At 38.5% G+C, this 21,268-nt stretch overlaps 3 protein-coding genes and 1 pseudogene across 4 annotated transcripts in view; 3 read left to right on the plus strand and 1 right to left on the minus strand.

Annotated features, from left to right (window-relative positions):
* LOC103978651 (ent-kaurenoic acid oxidase 1) overlaps positions 1–1,543 on the plus strand; it is a 7,261-nt gene extending 5,718 nt beyond the window's left edge. The window contains exons 6-9 of the mRNA XM_009394508.3: positions 94–200; positions 300–421; positions 622–796; positions 1,323–1,543. Of these exons, the coding sequence (XP_009392783.2) occupies positions 94–200; positions 300–421; positions 622–736 (344 nt within the window). The 3' untranslated portion in view covers positions 737–796; positions 1,323–1,543. The remainder of the gene's footprint in view (positions 1–93; positions 201–299; positions 422–621; positions 797–1,322) is intronic.
* A 7,477-nt stretch (positions 1,544–9,020) lies between these two features.
* Positions 9,021–12,257, plus strand: LOC135633255 (protein LSD1-like). Its single transcript, XM_065142519.1, has 6 exons — positions 9,021–9,179; positions 9,376–9,514; positions 10,276–10,389; positions 10,730–10,843; positions 11,596–11,705; positions 11,860–12,257. Exons 2-6 carry the CDS (start codon positions 9,406–9,408, stop codon positions 11,893–11,895), a joined length of 483 nt encoding a protein of 160 aa, XP_064998591.1. The 5' UTR covers positions 9,021–9,179; positions 9,376–9,405; the 3' UTR covers positions 11,896–12,257.
* A 1,316-nt stretch (positions 12,258–13,573) lies between these two features.
* Positions 13,574–16,602, plus strand: LOC103979505 (mannose-1-phosphate guanylyltransferase 1-like; annotated as a pseudogene).
* A 1,462-nt stretch (positions 16,603–18,064) lies between these two features.
* On the minus strand, positions 18,065–20,682 carry LOC103978649 (AT-hook motif nuclear-localized protein 23). 2 transcript variants are annotated; one of them, XM_065142599.1, is made up of 2 exons: positions 19,339–20,682; positions 18,065–19,117 (listed from the first exon to the last, which is right to left on the minus strand). In XM_065142599.1, exon 1 carries the CDS (start codon positions 20,219–20,221, stop codon positions 19,373–19,375), a length of 849 nt encoding a protein of 282 aa, XP_064998671.1. In that variant the 5' UTR covers positions 20,222–20,682; the 3' UTR covers positions 18,065–19,117; positions 19,339–19,372. The 2 variants fall into 2 exon arrangements, with proteins under 2 accessions (XP_064998671.1, XP_009392781.2); XM_009394506.3 differs by lacking the exon at positions 18,065–19,117 and adding an exon at positions 19,149–19,203.
* Between the last annotated feature and the right edge of the window lie 586 nt (positions 20,683–21,268).

Here is a 21,268-nt window from a genome sequence, read left to right on the forward strand (position 1 = left end):
TTGGTATCTGATTTACCAGAAGGCAGCAATGATCCTAAATTCTTGGTAAAAAATGTGTCTGATATAAATTCGATATTAATTGACAAATTGCAGGTTACCTTATACCCAAGGGTTGGAAAGTTCAGCTTTGGTACAGAAGTGTTAACTTGGATCCTCATATTTATCCTGATCCTAAGAATTTCAATCCATCTAGGTGGGATGTAAGTAGAAATACTTGTGTGCTTACTATTGGTTCTGCATTTGTAATTTGTTTCTTTATTAGCTTGTAGAGCTATACTTATGACTTTTAATTGCTCCAGCATTTTACACCGAAAGCAGGATCTTTTCTTCCTTTTGGATTAGGGAGCAGGTTATGCCCTGGAAATGAGCTAGCCAAACTAGAGATCTCTGTATTCCTGCACTATTTCGTACTTGGTTATCAGTAAGTTCTTTTAATATGATTTGTCTGCATAAAATAATAAACTGAGTTTTCCTACTTTTCTAGTTCAAAGTGGTTGTCATTGCAAAAGTTGTTTATCACTGCTTGAAGCGTTATCAAAGAACTTTCATATTAATTTTAGTAGTAAAATATTTCCTGCTTTTAAGAATGTAGTATCCGACTCATAATTTGCTCACCTGCAGGCTCACAAGAAAAGACCCACACTGCCGGGTGCGATACTTGCCTCATCCTCGACCTACCGACAATTGCATGGCAAAAATCACAAAGCTCAACAAGATCAGTGCAAATGAAACTTAGATGCCAGGAGTTCTGAGTGTTGCTTTTCTTTCTCGTTGTGGCAAAATAAATTTTCCAAAGGTAGAAATCTTTTCTTGATTATTGTGAGTCTAATTAAATACAAATGGGATACCAATAATATTTGATTACCGTAGGGGAGGATTCTTTAGTCCAATCTTGTCATGATATCTCGCATTCCAAACCATCCATAAATCTGAAGACTGACCTATGAGAGTACCCTACTAATGGTTCATTGAGCATTTGCAACAATGCTTCTTCTAGGTCCCTTGTCAGACTAGCTTCTCCTTTTCTGAAGACTGATGCATGGACTATAAATTCTGCCTTAGTAACTGTAAACTCCACATTGACTCAATCTTGCAGTTTTTGAACCACTCCATATTTTACGGTGCTTACACTTGGTATATATCTGTAAGGCTTGATATCATCTTCATCCATAAGTTCCTAGTTGCATTACATGAGCACTTCTGGGGTGGTCATCTTGGGGAAATGCTAAGTTAATTCTTATTAATTTGTACCTCATTTAAATTACTGTCATTTTCGATGGAATAGAGACTGAGAGCTAATTATACTTTATGTTCAACACCAGGTTGAATAAGGTCCTCAAAGACAATGAAGAGATGGCCTCAACCAGTTCAAGAAACTTTGAGGAGCCTCTTATCTTCTATTTATGCTGCCAAGTCATGACCAGATGAAGAGTTTGGAAAAGATCATTGGCTGTTGACTCTCCCACCATTCCAACAGTGTCTGCTATAGCTCTGTGTAGTATGTAAAACTGCCTCTTTGTAGTTAAATCTGATGGTTATCAAAGCCCTGTCTTCTTAAAGCATCTTATTTTAACATTACAAGAAAGATAACTAAATTACATGAAAATACATGCATGAGCATTCAAGTAATTCTGCACATGCAAGATAGCTAAATTATCAAAGTGTGACTGAGTTCATTCAAGTAATTTTGCATTTCAAGTGTAGCTGACAATGACTGGCACCTTGCCTGAGCATTGCATCATATTGGACTAGTTTCCACAAAATTAATTTTGATGGCAAGAAACCAACCATGTGGCACATCATCAATTGTTAGAACTTTCTGGTTTCCAGCAGAAGCTCAGGCTATACAGGAAACAGAAATTTGATGCTTGGTACAATGAGTTGCCTTGATATCAGCACAAAGAATCTTTTCTCACAAGAGATCAGAACCACAGAATAGCTCTGTATCAGACAAAAAAGTCACCTAACTAAAGTCTATGGGGTGATTGAGATGGAGCACTTCTGATTTGTGCACCAAATATGGTACTAATATACAGACTTGGTTGATATTATTGCCAACAAAAGAAGCCAATAGTCAATAATAAAGATCTAGATCAGCTGTTTGTTCAAACTCTTCCTTTGAGTGGAAAAAAGAGAGTCATGCAAAAACACTACCAAGTTAAGAAGGGTCAAAATAGTTCAGTTGAACTAGTTTAACCTTCATGATCTGACAACATAACAAGTATATATTTGTGTGTGTCTCAGTCTTCTGTCCCAACCCCTTAAAGAGAGGTAGGCAGGAAGGTGTGGTGATGTTTGAAGACATGGACTACAGAGGAAGGAGCCACCTCTCAATATCCATTGTGGATCTGCCTTGTGGAGCTTTGAGTGAGGAACAAAACCTCCATAGTGCAAACAAAGCTTGTAACCTTCTCCCTTTTTATGTCATTGTTCTGTTTGCACCTCCACTTGTTCTCCATGTGGACTATATTCCTTTAGTATGCCACAAATATTTTTTGTCACTGCACTTGCACTATATTATTGCAGCCCAATTATTTGGATTAGCAGATATTTGAGTATGAAATGTGTGTCTATATTAACTGCTTAACAATTCTAGTAGACTAAGGTTTAAACTTCCCTTAGTTCAATCTTTCATGCCCAAACTTTGATGTGCTACAGAAGAAGAAGAAGAAGACACTGCCACTGCAACCAAAACCTAGCAGGGACAAGATCCTGAGTGGATCTCTATGCAAGAGAATTCTTGTCTGATATGAGGCTCTGAGATGTGTGGTGGCAATTGAGTGAGGAGGAGAGAACCATTCAGTGCCACACATCTAGTTGTTCTTTGTTTGTCCCCATGTTGCATTCTTTCCCTTGTTGCATCTACATCAACTCTAAAAATCTGCTACCTACTGAGACCAGCTGAGCTGAATATGGTCATGATAGCTCTTTTCACTACAAAATGTGGATAACTTCTGCCATCTTGTATGTTCTTAGGTTGTGGTTCTCAGTGAAGGTTATTCTGTTGCTAGTGTTGATCACTGTGGAGATTGATGACATATGTTTACTTTGAGTGTTCTGAATTTTACATGCATAATATCATCAGCTACAGTTCATGTTTGGGTAATGTAGGAAGGAGGCACTAAATTTTAAGACCATGGAAACAAAGAATCACATGTCAAGAAAACAGGAGACTGACACTCTATTCAAAGGGTTATATAACCTCAGATGGTTTTGTATTGCCATTTAGTTTCTTGGATACTGGTGATTTAACAAACTGTATATATTGATTACATGAGTGACTTCCCTCAGCCACCTTCACACAGAGATCAAAACTAAAGCCAATATTTTTTTTCGATGAACTAATAATAAGAAATAAAATTATTATATAAAAAATTTATATCATGATTGAAATCAAATATTGCATATCAAAGATAAGTGTTGCATATTTTTTAAACATGATCTTAAATGTCACGAAACAATATGCCGTGATGATCTACATGTGTCCTAAATGTGTGGGAAAAAAAATTCTCATTTTTCTCTCTTTCTTTTTTTCAGGACGATTGTAATTGATGGAATAATGGTAAGAGAAGAAATCTCTATGATGATATGATTTCTAAAAGGTTCTACTTATATATAGATGAAGGCAAATGATCTAAGAAAGGTAATAAAAAGAGTTCTTCCCATGGTGGTAATCTTCTAAGGTATTTTAACATAAGTGGACTTCATTTTTATTTATTGATAACCTTAATCAAAATTCAATTAAAATCTTAATATATTTTAATCAATTAATTAGGACCATAAAAATCTAATGTTCTATCACTTGGCCTATCAAAAGGATTCAAAATTAAAATAAATAAAATAAAATTTATTTTAAAATAATTTTATCCATTTGGATTTTAAATTTTTGAAAAGTATTTATACACACAAATTTAAAAAATAAGCCAAGTCTAATAATTATCCATGATATTCTCTCCTATTTGATGTTCTCGTCGAAGCTTTTGCAGACACTATATCTCCTTACTTTTGTAGACACTATATCCATGATATTCTTCCTGCTTATTTATTTGATTATATGCATGCGTTATGAATTTATACACAAAAAACTAGACTCTACTTCTCATCTGTTCGCATTTTCAAAACTAATGTAATTGATAGAATAAAGACACATCAGAAGTTAAATAAAGTCAAACACTAATTTCTGACTTATAATGTATTTTGTATCTTCCGTACAAAAAAAAAATTATTTTCTTTATTTATCATAATAGTGGCTAGAATAATAGTTTCTCTCCTTATTTTGACTATAAGATCCTCAACAAGATATCTTTTTAGATGTAATTTTTTTTATATTTTTATTTTTTGAGGAAAAGACTCATTTGAGATTTTGTCTTCTTGGACATCTAAAATATCAATTGTTATTGATAACAGTCCGACATTAAAAATATAACATATAAGTCGATCGAGACATATACAATATAAAAAAAATATCATATCAATCAAAATCGACTCGAGCACTTATTTTTCTATCTGAATTATTTATCTTAGATCTAATCAAAGAATAAATATCCTAATTGAATGGTACCTAATCAAAAAAAAAAATCTGATTTATGGGGGAGGGGCTTCACATGATAGCAAATGTGACTGCGACACGTAGATGATCGGACCAATCGTCTTTGACACAACCATATCCCTAAGATTAGATTTAACTTGAAATCGACGCCAATAGCTTTGTCAATCTTTGAGGCCCAAACACCACTCCAATTGATGCAATCAGCGTTGGATGGGGATGGATGATGTGATTTGGAGTTTGCATGAATCAGTGAAGTCAAAGTCACTCGGTACAATTCGTTGGGATATGCTCTCAACCAATGGCTACAATGGCTATTCTAAGGATCCCATTATTACTGTCCACATAAAATCCAATTCTAAATTACGATTAGAATTGAATGCCGATACCGAATTTTACATTCAATCTGATATTAATTAAACATCTGATGAACTCATGGCATGCTCTAATACAACGTAAAGATTTCCATCGACACCCGATAACTTTGGGCTATTAGAAAGTGATCCGATCTATATTAAACTATAAGAAGACAGCTTACAAATTTATCTAATTTCAATATCAATACAGTGTTATAACTCTATTATGCTTGTGGAATTCAAAATTTAAGATGGTAGCGATTTCCTTGTATGTTCGTTCGCCACTTACTTTTTTTTTTATTTAATTTTTTTATGAGCATATATATATATATATATATATATATATATATAAGGGTATTATATTATTATGGATAAAATTATAAATAGGGTGTTTGATATAATTTTTAGTGTGTTAGATTTTATTCATGTTTTGCATGTGTAAAAGATTTGTAATAGATTTGATAGCTTGATTAGACATTTATTTTCATGCTTATAAATATATGTTATTAGTCGTTGCACAGAGATAAAACTACCCAAAAATAAATCATTCAAAAAGCTAGTTTAAGGGTTTTCTAGCTTCACAGAGTTATTCAGAATATCAGCCAGCACAATCCCCAAAAGCTATCTAGGTGGCATATGGCTAGTTCGTTGTCTTGTTTTACAATAGTGTCATGTAGGCACTTGTGATGACTTTTGATCGCGGTGGGCCACCATAGACCTTTTATCATGCGACTGTTTGGAGATTATAAAGCTTATGTTTGTAATTTACATTACTCTATTTGCTGAAATGATTACTTATGAAATCACAAGTTAAATACTTTCTCTAACTTGTCTTCTTTTTTATAGGTCCTTAAGAGATCATAAAAAGTTTCAGGTTGGCTAACCCTTTGTAGACGGATATGCAATAGTACCGTATGATTTAGGCAAAATCAACTAAGTCCATGATAAATAATATCAAAGTGAGATAAGTACATTTAGAAACACTTAGCATGCAAACGTGGGTGACCTAACAGAGTTATATTGCGGGCAGCTAACACACGCGACTGTTTGAGAGAAACAAACATTGAGATGTAGGAAAAAGAGTCTCTCAAAGGAGTGGGCTTCTGAGGCTAATATTTAGATGAATAACCAACTCTTTATGTAAGAGGCATCACGAGGACAAGTGAACTGGGAAGAATGTATAATGCACAAATGTTGGGTTGGATGAGTTTGAGCTATTGCCTGACATTACAATCAAATTTGATGGTGCTCAAGGCATGCAAGGCGCTTAGCAAATGATGAGACCGTGCAAGGAGGGATGTGTTGCTTGGCAACCGAAAGAGTTATGCAAAGCTCATAGAGGTGAGGAAAATTACTAACTCGAAGAATTCTATACTTATGGAAGGGCTTGTATATGAATGATGAATTATCTGTGGCCATCCCTAGACGACTAAAACTCGACATTATAGAGCATTAGAACTTTCTTTTCGATATGAGAAAGATATGTCTGTAGGATGCTGAAGTGTGTAGCAAGTTCAACATGTTGCTAGGCTTTGATGGGTGTAGCGAAAGCTGTATTGGTAAATAGTCATAATCTAGCAAGTGCGTTCATGAGGGTGTAATAATACATAATTTGTTCAGCAAGTCAAAGTAGTCCAAGGCAATAGTGGTCTTTGAAAATTTCAGAGTGAAGAATGTAAAGAAAAAAATTATATTAATGTGATAGATATCCAAGAGAGATAAGTCTTTCAAAATAATGAATCATGTATAACAGACCATATATGTTGAGGAGGTATTTCCATATAACAGCTTCATAAATCTTAATAGACCAAGCGAGAGGTGAGGAATCGTTATATGATCTCACATGAGGTACCCAAGTGATAGAGATTACGTGACGGAGTGACCTAAGATAATACCAAATGAAAACACACTTAGAGTCGATATGGAGATTGGACTCAACATAGAGTTGACTCATAGAATGGTAGGCGTGAGAGCCACCATCAATTCAATGCAAATCGAGGAATAGAGAAATTAGGGTGGAACTTGGTGATGTGCTCAAGTTGCACAAAAGGAGTCAACATATAAGATGAAATATCGAGTTGGGGCACAAATCCTTCCATGGACAAAGGTCAAGGACATGATGAAGCAAACTTATATTGCATAGTACCATAATTGAAGGGAGTTTCGAAGCATATACACATTATCTCGGTGAAGGATTTGATAAAGGAACTAAGGTGACTCAACTTACGAAGACGAAGTTAGGATCAAAAGGCTTTGGCACAAGACAAGAGGATATGACGATGGGTAATTTTGAAGAATATGCTTTAGTGCTATCATTTAACTTATTGTGAAGGAAGCGACGTATAATAAAGATTGTACTAGAGGTAAGGGCCCAGGATCTAGATAATGACACATCAATTGTAGTAAAGTCAGTTGACTTCAAGAGTTGCTAAGCAACAGACTATCCTAGAGATATACTTTATCTAAGTGTGACTCGAGAGCGGACAGACGAAGGTCGATTGCCAAAGGAATAATCATAATTAAAGATAACAAAAACCTTACGATGTGGTGGCAAAGGTTATATATTGAGATATTATACTCCGAGTTCATTCCACAAAAATTAGAATGCAATGAATGTTATAAGGAAGCGACATGGTGTAGCAGATCATGGTAAAACAGTTGGAGGCTATACAACACGGAGAAGTCTCACGAGGGACTTCATCATATGAAGGTATGATTAGGAGTTACTGAGAGCTCTACTTCGGTGAACAATATGATGGTAAAAATGATTATTGATTCAAGGAGTGAATATCATGGTACCATAGATACCGCTCTTCTGTGTGTGTATCAAATTTTACATTGAACGAAAGTCTTGGTCATTAGCATATGGGGGGAGGGGGGGCTATGTACCATCGAGGAGGAATTTGTGTATGTATCAGTGAGTCATGTCAGAGAAGACTTGATCGTGTAGAGGTATAATCGCTTGAGGGAATTGGGCTACTTTAGAGCTCATATTCGCTTAAGGGAGCCTAGCAAGTCAGAGAACAAGACCAAGTGAACGAACGTTGCTACCAATGACGTAAAGGAGAATAGAATCGACATGAGCCTTATAACATGATGGCGGAGGTCATACATGAGAATTGTAGTATGTCTTTCCATTAAACAAGGAAAACTGCTTGCAGAACACAAATGTATTGAAGTAAGTGGTCAAAAGGGGCGATGAAGCGACGAGTTCAGGGACTAAGTTACCTAAAACCAAATATCGATCAAAATGGAGGTGGACCTAGAGGAGTGTCACGGTATCATAGAGAAATGAAGATATGTTTATAATTTACATTGTCTATCAAGTATTTATTAAAATTACTATTTGTGGATCCCGAATTAAATATTTACTCTTACTCGTGTTCTCATTTGTAAGTCTTTAAATGATTATATATGACTCAAGATAAAACTAACTATTAGATTAATTAATTATGATCATTTAAAACTCATATAAGTTCATTTAATTCTAATACTAGTAAAGTATTATTATTATTCTATTATATTTATTCGATTCTATGTATAAACACATCCACACGTTCACTTATAAATACTAGTAAAGTATTATTATTACTATTTTTTTCATTATAGTAATTAATTTATTATTACAATATATCTCGAATCCAAAGAAATATGTTTGACGGCACCTTTCACTTGTCACCAACTCATCTTCATCTCTGAGGAGGCATCACATGACATCGTATATCTACATGTAACCCTTCGTCGGTTGGATCGGACCAACCGATCCGTACAATAATGATTGACACCGATGCCGATCTAAACCCGTGGGACCGACACGTACGAACCAGTTTCTGTGAGCCGCGTGGGTAACACGTAACACGCCTCATCTGCCGGACCCCACAGCCGTCCGGGGTTCGTAGACGGCCACGTGGAACGAGAACAGTTTTGGGTGAAGTGTAAAGAATAGCCGACTCGGCGACGACAGGAAAGGGGAGCACACGAGGACGAGAAAGCGGGTCCCGCTTCACTGCCGCGCCGCTTGCTGCCGTGCTGACTGCAGTAACGGCACACGCGGAGCTCCCTCCGCCGCCAGTTCCCCGGTGCGTGGAGCTCACGTGCTTGGGGCCGCTCGATATGCCCCGGGAGCTCTCATTGAATGAACAGCCCCAAACACTGCACTTGGAGCAGCAAATGACGCTGAGACGCCACCATCCCTGCTGGATTCACCCGCATAAATAGGCTGCAGAGTTTCCACCACCACCACCAACAATCCACCGTCTTCCTCCAGCAGCCAAAGGGTAAGGATAACAGGAAGGTGCTTCACTGATGTTGATTTTATTGTGCTTGTGACCGATTCATGTGGGGATTGAGTACATGTCAACAATGGCCTTGATGGAAATTGTTGGATTTAGAAGATTGCTACAGCTTTCGATTCTCCCTTTTTGGTTCCCTTTAAAGAGGAACATGAATAAAAATCCTTCCTTTTTGACACAGATTGGTGATGGGAGTGCGAATCTTTGCCTGATGCTGAAGGAAGACACAGTGCTGGGAAGAAGGATAAGGCACAAACCCGAAATGCCAGTTCCTCTTGTCCCATATCCAACACCTCCTGTACCATTCACACCCCCAAATGGTATCTGCTGTCCTTGAATCTTGTTCTAGTTTGAATCAATGAGTTGTGGCTGCAAATTTGTTGGAAGATATTTAAGTTCTTCTGATGCACTCTAACAGTTGCAATAGAGAATAGAGTAAACATTGACATGGTCTTGGAACCTAAATAAAATTAGTAGCTTGTAGAGTTTGAAACAATGACTTTGAAATTGGGTTGGAACACTTTTAATTCCACAATTTATTGAGATTTATGAATTTTCAAGCTTGCCGGTATTAAGTGAAGCTGAAGACCAAATAAAGAATCGCTACATTTTCCTTTTAGAAAGTCACAATGTATGAATAACAAGTGCATTAACATTTTAAGGTCTCTCAACCTAGGGATGTTGAGAGTAACCAGCATTTTTTGCCATGAGAATGCCACTAGCAGAAGTATTTATTTTCTTCTCTGTTCTTTAGCATCGAGAAGTAGACAAAAACATTTTACCTGAGTTTCTCTAGTTGGGTGTTCACTTCATTTGATGCTGAAAATATGATTCTTTCATGAACTATTTCATGTTTATGCATCATAATCTGTATCAGCTTTCAGCAAGTGTTGAATGACCATTAGTTTTGATTACTTTGCCACTGAAAACACATTAAAAGGTCTTAGCTGAAGGAACAACCACATGGTTTATTCTCTTGTTACTGCTGTTTGGTATATTAGCCTGCTAAATTTGGGATTCTTTAGTTGCTCACAAAGATATCTTGATTATTACACAACTAAATGGCTCATTTAATTCTCAGGTGGACAAAGCCAACTTGTGTGCTCAGGATGCAGAAATCTCCTTCTCTATCCTCTAGGGGCAACATCAGTATGCTGTGCTGTTTGCAGTGCAGTAACAGCTGTGCCTCCGCCAGGTACTTCCCCCTTTATCTTAGCAGCTACCTTGAACACAGAATCAGATAAAAGATAGAAGAAGCCTTTTCATAGATCTTATATGCAAACTTCTGACTGACAAGTTGGTTAGTTGATCCAAGAAAATTATGGGAACTATTACCATCATTATCAAGATAAACATGGTTTATACTGCTTTTGATATAGGATCAACCTAAGGTGTCTGTCGTAAGTCTGACAAAAGAGTGGAGCTAAGAAAAAACTTAGATAATGCCTAGTTTTCTTTGTTCTCAGTATTTGTTTTTGTTTCTGACATCATTAAAGGATTTGATTTATTTACAACTACTCTCGTATTTGCTTCAGGTACAGAAATGGCTCAGTTAATTTGTGGAGGATGTCACACACTTCTGATGTTCATACGTGGGGCAACTAGCGTACAATGTTCTTGCTGTCACACAGTTAACCTGGCTTTGGAAGGTGACAAAATAATTCAAAACTCTGCTGTCGAATCACTCTATTCACCAAAAAAAGATGAAAAAAAGAAACTAGAACTGATCATTATGAAAATTTACCTCTTTTATGTATAGGAAACTAGATGCAAAAAAAAAGAAAAAAGAAACCACCTATTGCTTATCATCACCCAGAACAAAACATATTATGAGTAATGGATAGAGCAAACACAATTGGACCAATCATATAACTAGGAATAGCCAACTGGTGCATTTAGTTCAGTATTCCATGATGTTGCATTAATGGATATCATAATCAGGTCCAAATGCCAATTGGGTTCGAACCTGCAACAGGACACACAAAAGGCTTATTGAATAGACGGCATGATACTGTTGAGACGCTCGAAATCCTTAGAAACACCTGCTGTTTGAACCCATCCCTTTCATCTGAATGGTTAGAATTGTGTCGTTAAATCTTATTCACACCAACCAATGAAAGAAAACTTCTTTAGAAGATGGTAACTGTTGATCAAGGTTCCAACAAATCTCATAATCTGCATTTGCTTTTCTATCCATCTTTTTATCTTTCATGTAATGATAGACTTGGAAAATCATACTTCCATTCACATAATTTTTGTTAAAGATTAACAAATATAGGAATCCTAGATAATCCAAGATTACAGGATTAACAAGTACTTGTGCACATGTAAGACAAACAACTTATGTACGATCATGTATTTCTATGTGCGAAGTTCACAAATTTTACATGTTTGGTTGCAGCAAATCAGGTAGCACATGTCAACTGTGGAAGCTGCCATATGCTGTTGATGTACCAATACGGAGCAAGATCCGTGAAGTGTGCAGTTTGCAATTTTGTGACTTCAGTTGGGGTGAGTGAGTATTCATGGAAATGCATTAACATTCTACCTCAACATCTTTTCTGCGACTACTCTCAGTGGCATTTCTAGTTAAAATATTGATATGTTCATGTAGCATTTCATAAAGTGGATAAATCTGCAATGCTTGATGTTTATTATTTGACAGGCTTTACCAAGCACTGAACAGAAACCTAGTAGCTGAAATCCTGGAGACAAGAGTATCGGCAATCACTGTCCTATTAATGTTCATCCTTCAGATTTTGCTGTGGCAATTTCGCTTTCCCCACGCGAGGATAGTGGTCTCTGCATCTTCTTTGCACCAAGAAATTATAGAGCTTCATGTTAGTGCCCACAATACATGGTTTTTGTATTGCTTGACGTGCGAAGACAATCGTACAAACTGTTGTTTTTGTCTTGAAATGCTGATATTGCTAGTTTGCAGTGGTTGGTCTGGTTTTTTCGGGTATGTAATGAACAATATTTTGGAATATTTTTCCTGAATCTTTGTATCTAGTCGCTTGTACACTTGAATGTAATAATAATATTCGATCAGCATTGCATGCGTCTTTGAGGACTTGGATTTTGATAGGTAGCAAATATATCTCATCACTCTAGAAAAAAAATGCAGATGATAATCTCAGGATGCTCATTCTTTCCTTATTTGTCTTCTAACAAGACAAATTCTCCATGTCACTCTTCTTCTGGATCATTAATCTTTTTATCACAAGCATCTTCATCCTCCATTTCTAGTAAAGATAATTCATCATATTCTAGACAGGATTGAAAACTTTCTTTCTGTTATTGAGAAACATGAGTCTTATTTGATCTTAGGCACACTAGAATCTAGCTTATTGATAATGAAGTAATCTTTCCAGTGGAAAGACAATTGGATTAGTGAAACAGAGGCAGCAAGAAACCATAAATTGCAGCCTTGGTGTCATCTTATTATACCTTCATGAACAAGTTAGACTTCTTGATGACACTGCAAGTTGGATTGATCTTATAGATCTAAGAACCCCTAAACAAACTGTGTATCTTTTGTCATCACTGAATTTTAGAAAAAAATATTATTAATTAAATTAAGAATATATAAAAATTTATTTATAGCTTCGAATAAGATACTTTTATGTCTTCTCTATCTTTTCTTGAATTATTAATATTCATAGTTTCATCTATATCTCTATAGCATCGTCTCATCTTATCCTTTATCGAATATGATATCTAATTATTCATGAACAAAAATATTTATTTTTATTTTTTAATAATTTTATATATTGAACTCAACATTTTTATCTCAATGATATAAGCTTTTTATTAATGTTATTTCTGTCCAAGACTTACATCATATAGGAGACAATAGTGATGGTGTGAATATGTTTTCTCTTGACATGCAATCTTGATGGTCTTACTTGACACCAAAATATTCACCAAAGCAATCAATGATTCAAGTTGTATCAGAGATAAGCTCAGTAATGATTGGATTATACATCACTATCATTTCTGAGTCCAGAAATCATGGAACATCTGCAAGACCTGAAGGGATGTTTCTAAATTTCTAACTTTATGGGGGTAGATATGTGAAAAAACCCAAAAGTCTTGGAAAGTATTTGAAGGAGTGCTTCTGAAGTTATTCACTTTGATAGGGGCGTATATGAAAAAAGACAAAAAAAAAACCCAACCAAGTAGCACTAATACACATTTCTAGGGGTCTTTCTGAAATATATCTCTTTGTAGGAGTGTATACAGAAAAATACTAAGAATAAATGGCTTTGATACACATTCTTTGAGGGGTTTTTCTAACATTTCTCACTGGGTGGGGGTGTATATGTAAAAGAATTAAGTGGCGGCAACGCCCTCTTTATTCGCTCGTTTTGAAACGCATGGGGTCGTTATGCCGTTTATGCAACGAATCACACACGTGTACGGTCAACAGCGGTGGTTTCTCGTGTGGATCGCCGAATGCCAACCTTTACTTCCCCTTCCCTGATTGGGGGAATAAATCTCGCCATGGTAAACCCTATCTTGAATCTTTTGGAGTCCGGAGGCCGATCCAGCGCCCCTCTCGTTCTTCTTTGATCCCGCAAGGTGAGGTGCTTCCTATTGATTCCGGTTTCGCTGGTGTTCTTTTCCGTTATTTTGGACGGTATTCTTGGTTTTGAGCTTGGGGTTCTGCATTTTATGCGTCCCGGAGGGTATGCGTATCGTTCATACTCGATCGATTTTTTTGATGTAACAATGGTTGAATAGCCATGGGGAGCGCCGTGAGGTTGGGAAATAGGCATTTTTAATGTTGGTTTCAACTGGAAATGGGATTCGATTACCGTGGAAATAGTCTCACGTTACTCCTGTGGTAAACCCTAAGGTTTAATCCTAGCTCATCCAAGTAAATCTTGAATCTTTTTGGAGTTCGGAGGCCGATCGAGCGACTCTCTTGTTCTTCTTTGATCCTGCAAAGCGAGGCTTTCCCTGTTGGTTCCGGTTTCACGGGTGTTCTTGGATTCTGTTGTGGATGGTACCCTTTATTGAGAGTTTGGGGTCCTGGATTTGATGGGGTCCTGGATTTGATTGGTCGCGGAGTGTAAAGCTCCTTCTTTTACAGCTACTCGAGGTGCATATCGTTCCTACTCGATCGATTTTTCCTATGTAACAGGGTTGAATAGCCATGGGGAACTATGTAAGGTTGTAAAAGAAATCATCATTTCTGATGTTGTTTTCGACTGGAAATTTTGGTTACCTTAGAAATTATTTCACGGTGGTTAGAAAATTGCTATTCTCCTGTGGTGGAAAATATGAGTTTGGTTTCTTATTAGATAGATAATTTTGATTCCTTCTTACAGGACATATATGATTCTTGTAGTATCCATGGTTAGGCTTATGCACAGTACCTGTTTGTGATATTGTTGTTGGTAGATGACCATTTCACTAGAAGACATGCTTTGGAATTGCTTTTATAAGGTGTATAGGTCTGGCAGTGACTTGCTCCTTTATCAGTGAGTTGGTGAACTCCCCATGTTATACATTGTTAGCCTACGGGGTTGGATTGTTCTTCCTTATGGGTGTGCTTGACATTATGTTAGACATTTAAATCAGAAGTTGTTGAGTCTCAGCTGTTATACTCTTTCTTGAAACATGGAATGCTTTAATTTCTTTTCCCTTTCTTTGTCATTGTTGCAAGACAACCACAGGCAGCCATCTCCTGCATCTCATCCCATCTTCAACCTGGTGAAGATGCATTAGTCCATTACTGGTCAACTTGCACACCTGCCCATCAGAGCTTGCTTAAAGATCTTAAAGATCCTAAAGCCAGAAACACAGTGCTTCCTTGCTTCGTCTTTGAAGCTAACACTCTGAACCAACTCAACTGGTTTGGACAGGGGAAGCATCTCTGGGTCACCTACCATGAAGGCACTCGTACTTGTTGGAGGCTTTGAGACCAGCTTGAGGCCATTGACTCTGAGCATGCCCAAGTCACTTCCAGACTTTTTGCCAACAAGCCGATGATCTTGCACCAGGTTTGTCACTACACATGCCTTCTTGTCATCTTTTGTGTATCTGAAGAATTGACTCTGTATATGCTGTTGATCATATTGAAGCTCTAAAGCTGTCGGGGTGACTGAAGTTATCTTGGCCATCAATTACCAGCCTCAGGTGAGCAAATCTGAATACATAGCTATGTATCAAGTTCTTTCTGTTCCCCCTCCAACCAAAAATTGTAGTTGATTTGGGTAGGTGATGATGAGCTTTCTGAAAGAGTTTGAATCGAAACTTGGGATCAAGATAACCTGTTCTCGAGAAACTGAGCCTTTGGGCACTGCAGGTCCACTGGCTCTTGCCAAGGAGAAGCTGCTTGGGGGAGCCTGACAAGCCCTTCTTTCTGCTCAACAGTGACATCGTATGCGAGTACCCATTGAAAGAGGTGCTTAGTTTTCACCAGGCTCATGGTGGAGAAGCATCGATCATGGTGACCAAGGTACTTGATGCATTCATCTCGAGACTAATGATGATCTTGAAGGTATTGCTGATGTCTGACACTACATGGCCAGGTTGCCGAACCATCTAAGTACGGGGTGGTGCTCCTGGATGAGGAATCCGGGCAAGTCAAGGACTTCGTCGAGAAGCCACCGGTGTTCGTCGGCAACAGAATCGATGCTGGCGTCTACCTGCCGAGCATCGACGTTCTCAGTCGTGTTTTGCCGCGGCTGAGGTTGTTGGAACGGCAAGTCTTTCCATCCATTGCTGCGAGGGAGGCCTGTACGCCATGGTTCATGCTGGATTTCTGGATGGACATGGGACAGCCCAAGGACTACCTCGCAGGTCTCAGATTCTGCCTGGACTACGTGAAACGGCATTCTCCGTCGGCGCTCGCTGCGGGGCAGTACATTATCGGGAAAGTGCTGGTGGGCGGCAGCGCGAAGGTGGGGGAAGAATATTCGATCGGGGGCCGGACGTGGTCGTGGGACCGGGCTGCGTGATCGAGCCTGGGGTGAGACTGTCGTCGTGCACGCTGATGAAGGGAGTGAGAGTGAAGAGTTCCGCTCACGTTTCGGGTAAGCATCATCGGGTGGCACTCGACCATCGGCGGGTCGGCACAGGTGAGCCGCATGGCTGTGCTCGGAAAGGACGTGCACGTGAAGGAGACGGTGTTCCTCGATGGAGTCTCGGTTCTGCCTCACAAGGAGATCACGACTCACTTCCTGAAGCTGGAGATCGTCGCGTGAACAAAACCAGTGGCAGGTAAGTACTGAAGCTAAGAATAATGGTTCTATTGGAAGGAAAGATTTGGATTCACATATTGTTCCCTGGATTTAGATTTAGATATAGATAGTGTTGGGACAAGAACAATTTATCATCCTACTTTTTGGTGGTAAAAGAATGGATGTCGGATAGTTGGAATTTTTCGATTTTATTATTTTTTTTGTATCATACGTGCAACATATATTTTCTTCATGCAAAATGAAGAAGCTTATATCTGATTTTGTGACAATATCCAAGTAAAATAAATAAATAGACAAGCCTAATAAAATAGCATATTCCCATCCAATTAAGTATCAATAGATTTTAGGAATAATATCATTATGTCTTATATATCCCTCTTGATGCCTTTGATTACCTCTTGATTAAGTATCAATAGTATTAAAGTTAAAAAAAATTAATTATCATTAGATACACTTTAAATATTGGTCTGACTAAAGGTCCTAATATCCTGAACTTCAATCTCATCTTTGTCATTTTTTTTAAAATATTAAGTAACTAAGGAATTATATTAGAACAAAATGAGATTTAAAGACTTCAAATCTTATATAATAAATATATAAATCTTTTGGAGGCTTATAACCACCTAAAAAGATTTGCATTCTTCATAGCGAAACAGTAGTAGTCACATTATCAATTTAATTATTGTTAAAAAAATCTTCAAGAATTAATATTATATCTATTGGTTTAGTATGATGGTGAGAAGATCTTCTTTTTCTTATTTTAATTTACTTGGGGTTTTCATGAAAGTTACTTTGTGTTTCTTCTTTCATCACATAAATTAACTCATAATCACCAAACATAACCTTTCATGTCAAACTTGCATGTTAGAGTGTGAAAATAATGAACTTATCTGATATCCATTAAAAGTAATAAACATATATATCCCAGAAAAAAGCTTAGTTAACAACCAAGGAATTTGGCTATTATGTACTGAAGAAAAATGATAAGACAAGCATGATGATGTTTTAAAGAGTTATTAGCAATTAATGTCTATCAAAAATCACATGGAGAATTAACCATCTGATTTGTCATGGAAAGACATCATTTTAGGTTCATAATTTGCTCAGTGATCAGATGTCACTGACTTGAGAATCCTCCAGCTTGGTTTGTGTGACACACAGACCCACAAATCCAAGAAAACTTGAAGTATGTTTCACTTTTTCTTGAAGTATACTTAAGTTGTGGATCAAAACTTGTTAGTTGAAACAAGTTATAGCATGCATATACTTTCCTTGTAGCCATGATTGCCAGAATAATCACATCTGACCTTGACTAAAGCCTCTTGGTAGGTTTTCTTGGCACACCAAGAACAAAGAAAAAGAATAGAGGATGATGATGACTGCAACTTGTTGAGTTATGATCCATAAAATAAACCAGTAGTTTCTATCTATTGTTCATGTGATTAACTTCACAGATCAAACTTCAGCCTGACTAATGTGTTTGCTGGCAGTATTTCTACTGGTAGATCTAAATTTACAATCGCATAAGAGTGATTATTTATTTGGGTCATGACTCATATTAAACCAATAAAAAACATGTTCAAGAACAAAGTTCTTGAGAATACAATTGTCCAGTTTGAGAACCTATTGTAGTATTAGATCATACATCAAACTCATACATTGAAGCCAAATATTACCAAATGAATGAACAAAGAAACATAAACATATTCAAGGTCCTATAATTATAAAATAACACAAGACATGTTTATCATTTGTGATTAGGTCGATGCTAATCACATAGGCTCCATTCTTTCTTGTTCCAATGGAAGAACAAACAAAACCCACAGTGATGGAGAAAAGAGAGAGGAAGAAAACCAAAGGAGAAGAAACTGTGAGAGGTTAGCACAACATAGAGCCAATTTATTATGCTCAGAGTTACAATGCATTGCTACATTTACAATCAAGAAGAGTGAAAGAGATAAGCCTTTTCTTTGGCATTTGCAATAAGCTTGTTTAGACCTTCAACAAGATGTGCTGAAGTCATGCAGTAAGCATTCTTCATTCATTATTTCTTTACTAAATAATTATTTAGATTAATATAGACCTGTCATTTAATGTTGTTTACAATTAAGTATAACAATTTTTAGAATAAACATCACAAAGCCAATGAACAATTAAGTTGCATCACTCTGAAGCAACAATCATAAGCAAAAAATGGCCAGAAGTAGCAAACTTAGTGAAAATGATCAGTTTGCCTTGCAGTAGAATTATGCTTATTATTGCTGAAACAAACAAAACAAGAACAAGCAAAAAGAAATAGTGAAGACAGTACCTGCCACAGAAGAGAAGACAATTTCCAAGATATCTACTACAGTGCTGTATCATTATCATTTTATCTCCAAAAAGGGAACTTGAAACCGGCCAAAAGGAGCTACGACAGGAAGACTGTGTTATATAGGTTTAAGAGACCTCCTCCTCTCTTTCTCTCTCTACACCCTCCATCTCTTGTTGTTCCTATGCACCTTCATTACTCCAACAACAAAAGATTTGGAACCTTAAATCTACTCTACAACCCACATTCAACTTCAAGTAGATGCCTAGATCCAGATGGTGGAATCATATTGCATCCCCCCCAACCAAATAAAAGAGCAAAATAGTGAGATTGAAAGTTACTTTTCTTTGCTATAAGAAAAATGTTTACTTGCATCAATTCAATAACTTCTCACAAACCTGTAGATGAAAGGAAGAGGTAGATCAGTGATAGAAAGAGAAGTAAAATCGATGCTTCAATAGCAGTAGCAGTCTTCAACCCATAGCTGAGGAGAGATGAACACATGAGAGGGAGACCAAGATAGAAGGTAAGGAAACAGCATGAGTAAGATGAGAGAGTTCTCAGAGACGGGCTAATTGTGTACATGGAGATGATGCATCCTCATGGATTCATGTCTAACCTTTTCTTTCTTCTGCCATGGTTTGTCTTCCCGATCAGTATGGCGGTCGGGCTGTAGCGGCGGCACTCCCGTGCCACCCGCCGTGCCCGTCCACCGGCAGCTGCGGCATGTTGAGCGGCAAATTGAAGAACGGCAGCCCCGACGACGGGTCCGTGAAGGAAGGCCCGAGGGCACCACTTGTCCCACCTCCGCCGCCGCTTGGGCTCTGTGACGCCGGCGGGTGCATCTGGAGCTGCTGCGTCGCGGCGGCCGCCTCCTCCTCCTCCTCGTCCAACGGCAGTCTCTCATAGGCGACGTTGGTGAACGACGCCGCGATCACCGTCACGGACCCCGCCGCGATTAGCGCCCCGACGACGCTCCCCCCGACCACTTGCCCCTGGCCGCCGGCCAGGAAGACCGCGAGGCTGGTCGCCCCCGGCGGTGCTGGCGGCGGGAGGAAAGAGCCCGAGAGGGACAGGATCTCGAAGCGGCCCTGCAGGGTGGCAACGGGCGAGCCGGCGGGCTGGCGGAGGCTCACGTTGGCGACGGTCCCGCTGCCGCTGAGCACGCAGACCCCGCGCTGCCGGCGGCGGGCGTACGTGGAGAGGCACTCGAAGACGTCGCAGCCGCTGCCGACCTCCAGTATGTGCGCGCGCAGGGCGTTGGCGCTCTCTCGGGTTATGATCACCGGCGGCTTCGGCTTGTTCTTGGAGCCCGGGGGGCGGCCCCGGGGCCTGCGGCCGATGACGTCCCCGGGTCCGGCTGGGGCGGACAGCTCCAGCCCATGGTTGGCGGCCTCGTCAGTGGCGACAGGGGAGTCGTCGGAGTCCGGCTTCGTGTGAGGAAGGTGGAGGTGAAGAGGGTGGACGAAGCGGGAGGCAGTGCCGAGATCGAGCCCCGCCATGCGGGGAAGACCAAAAAATAAGGTATTTGGTAGAAAATTACACCAAAATAAAGGTGATGGGATGGAAAACTAAATTAAAAATAGATTTTTGTGAGTAAAATACAAATCTTTATGTGAATAAGGATGAAGAAGAATAAGAAGGTGATGAGGAAGAGAGAAGAAGATGGAAGGCTAGCTATGAAAGTGGAGGAAATATAGAAATGAGTAGTGAGTGCAAGAGAACAGGAGGAGGGAGAGCTCGGAGCTTCTCCTACTCAGAAGACAGACCAGGGAGAGAAGGGTGGAGAGGATGCTTAGACTTTGATGAGGTGAAAAGGATCTGGGGAGAAGAAATGTGTGACATGAAAGAGTGGTGGGGCATGAAGAGATGTGTGACATAATGTGATGGAGATGTGGATGTTTGTGGGGGAGGAATAATTTAAAGGTGTTTGGATTTGGATCAAGACAAAGAGGGTGGTGCAGACTTTAGAAGGAAGCATTTATTGAGGGATTAAGGTTCAGGGTTGATAAGAGAGGAGGAAGAGTGGGCACCAAAGTGTTTCTCACTCTACCATGCATGGATGGATAACTTGTTGAGAAAAGTTGGCGTTTGGTGGAAGAATTCAGCATAGGATGCATGGATTGGCTTGCAGTGAGGAGCCTTTAGCTAGGGTTTACCTGTGTTTTTATCTCTTTGATGATAGGGTGGAGGGCTCACTTGCTTTTATCACTTACCATCTATCAAATAAGACCACTTTGTTTGGCTTTATTTGGGATATTTGAGCTTCAAAGGACAGTAGACATTCTTAGTACTTAGTTACAATTTTTCGCTATGAATACTTATTATGAAACCGGTTTAAAATTATATTCATGAGATCTGATATAGTTTTTGGTATCAAAGAGATTAGATGATGAGAGATAATTAATATTGATAATATGAAAATAGAATGAAAGACAAAAAAACACTTTATTAGACATGTATGTTCTTAATCTTTATGCAAACAAATGTTGGTTTAAACTTTGTAAATAGATTGAGAAATTGCAATCTGAATGAAGGATAAAGGCTTG

This window comes from Musa acuminata, chromosome BXJ3-3 (assembly GCF_036884655.1).
Source record: "Musa acuminata AAA Group cultivar baxijiao chromosome BXJ3-3, Cavendish_Baxijiao_AAA, whole genome shotgun sequence".
NCBI classification, from domain to species: Eukaryota; Viridiplantae; Streptophyta; class Magnoliopsida; order Zingiberales; family Musaceae; genus Musa; species Musa acuminata.

What these genes read in the sequence shown, in the direction of transcription:
- LOC135633255 (XM_065142519.1), top strand. Translation starts at nt 9,406, where the DNA reads ATGCTGAAGGAAGACACAGTGCTGGGAAGAAGGATAAGGCACAAACCC. An exon ending in AACAGCTGTGCCTCCGCCAG is followed by an intron (nt 10,390 to 10,729) that starts GTACTTCCCCCT and finishes TATTTGCTTCAG; the next exon opens with GTACAGAAATGGCTCAGTTA. An exon ending in ATTTTGTGACTTCAGTTGGG is followed by an intron (nt 11,706 to 11,859) that starts GTGAGTGAGTAT and finishes ATTATTTGACAG; the next exon opens with GCTTTACCAAGCACTGAACA.
- LOC103978649 (XM_065142599.1), bottom strand. Translation starts at nt 20,221, where the DNA reads ATGGCGGGGCTCGATCTCGGCACTGCCTCCCGCTTCGTCCACCCTCTT.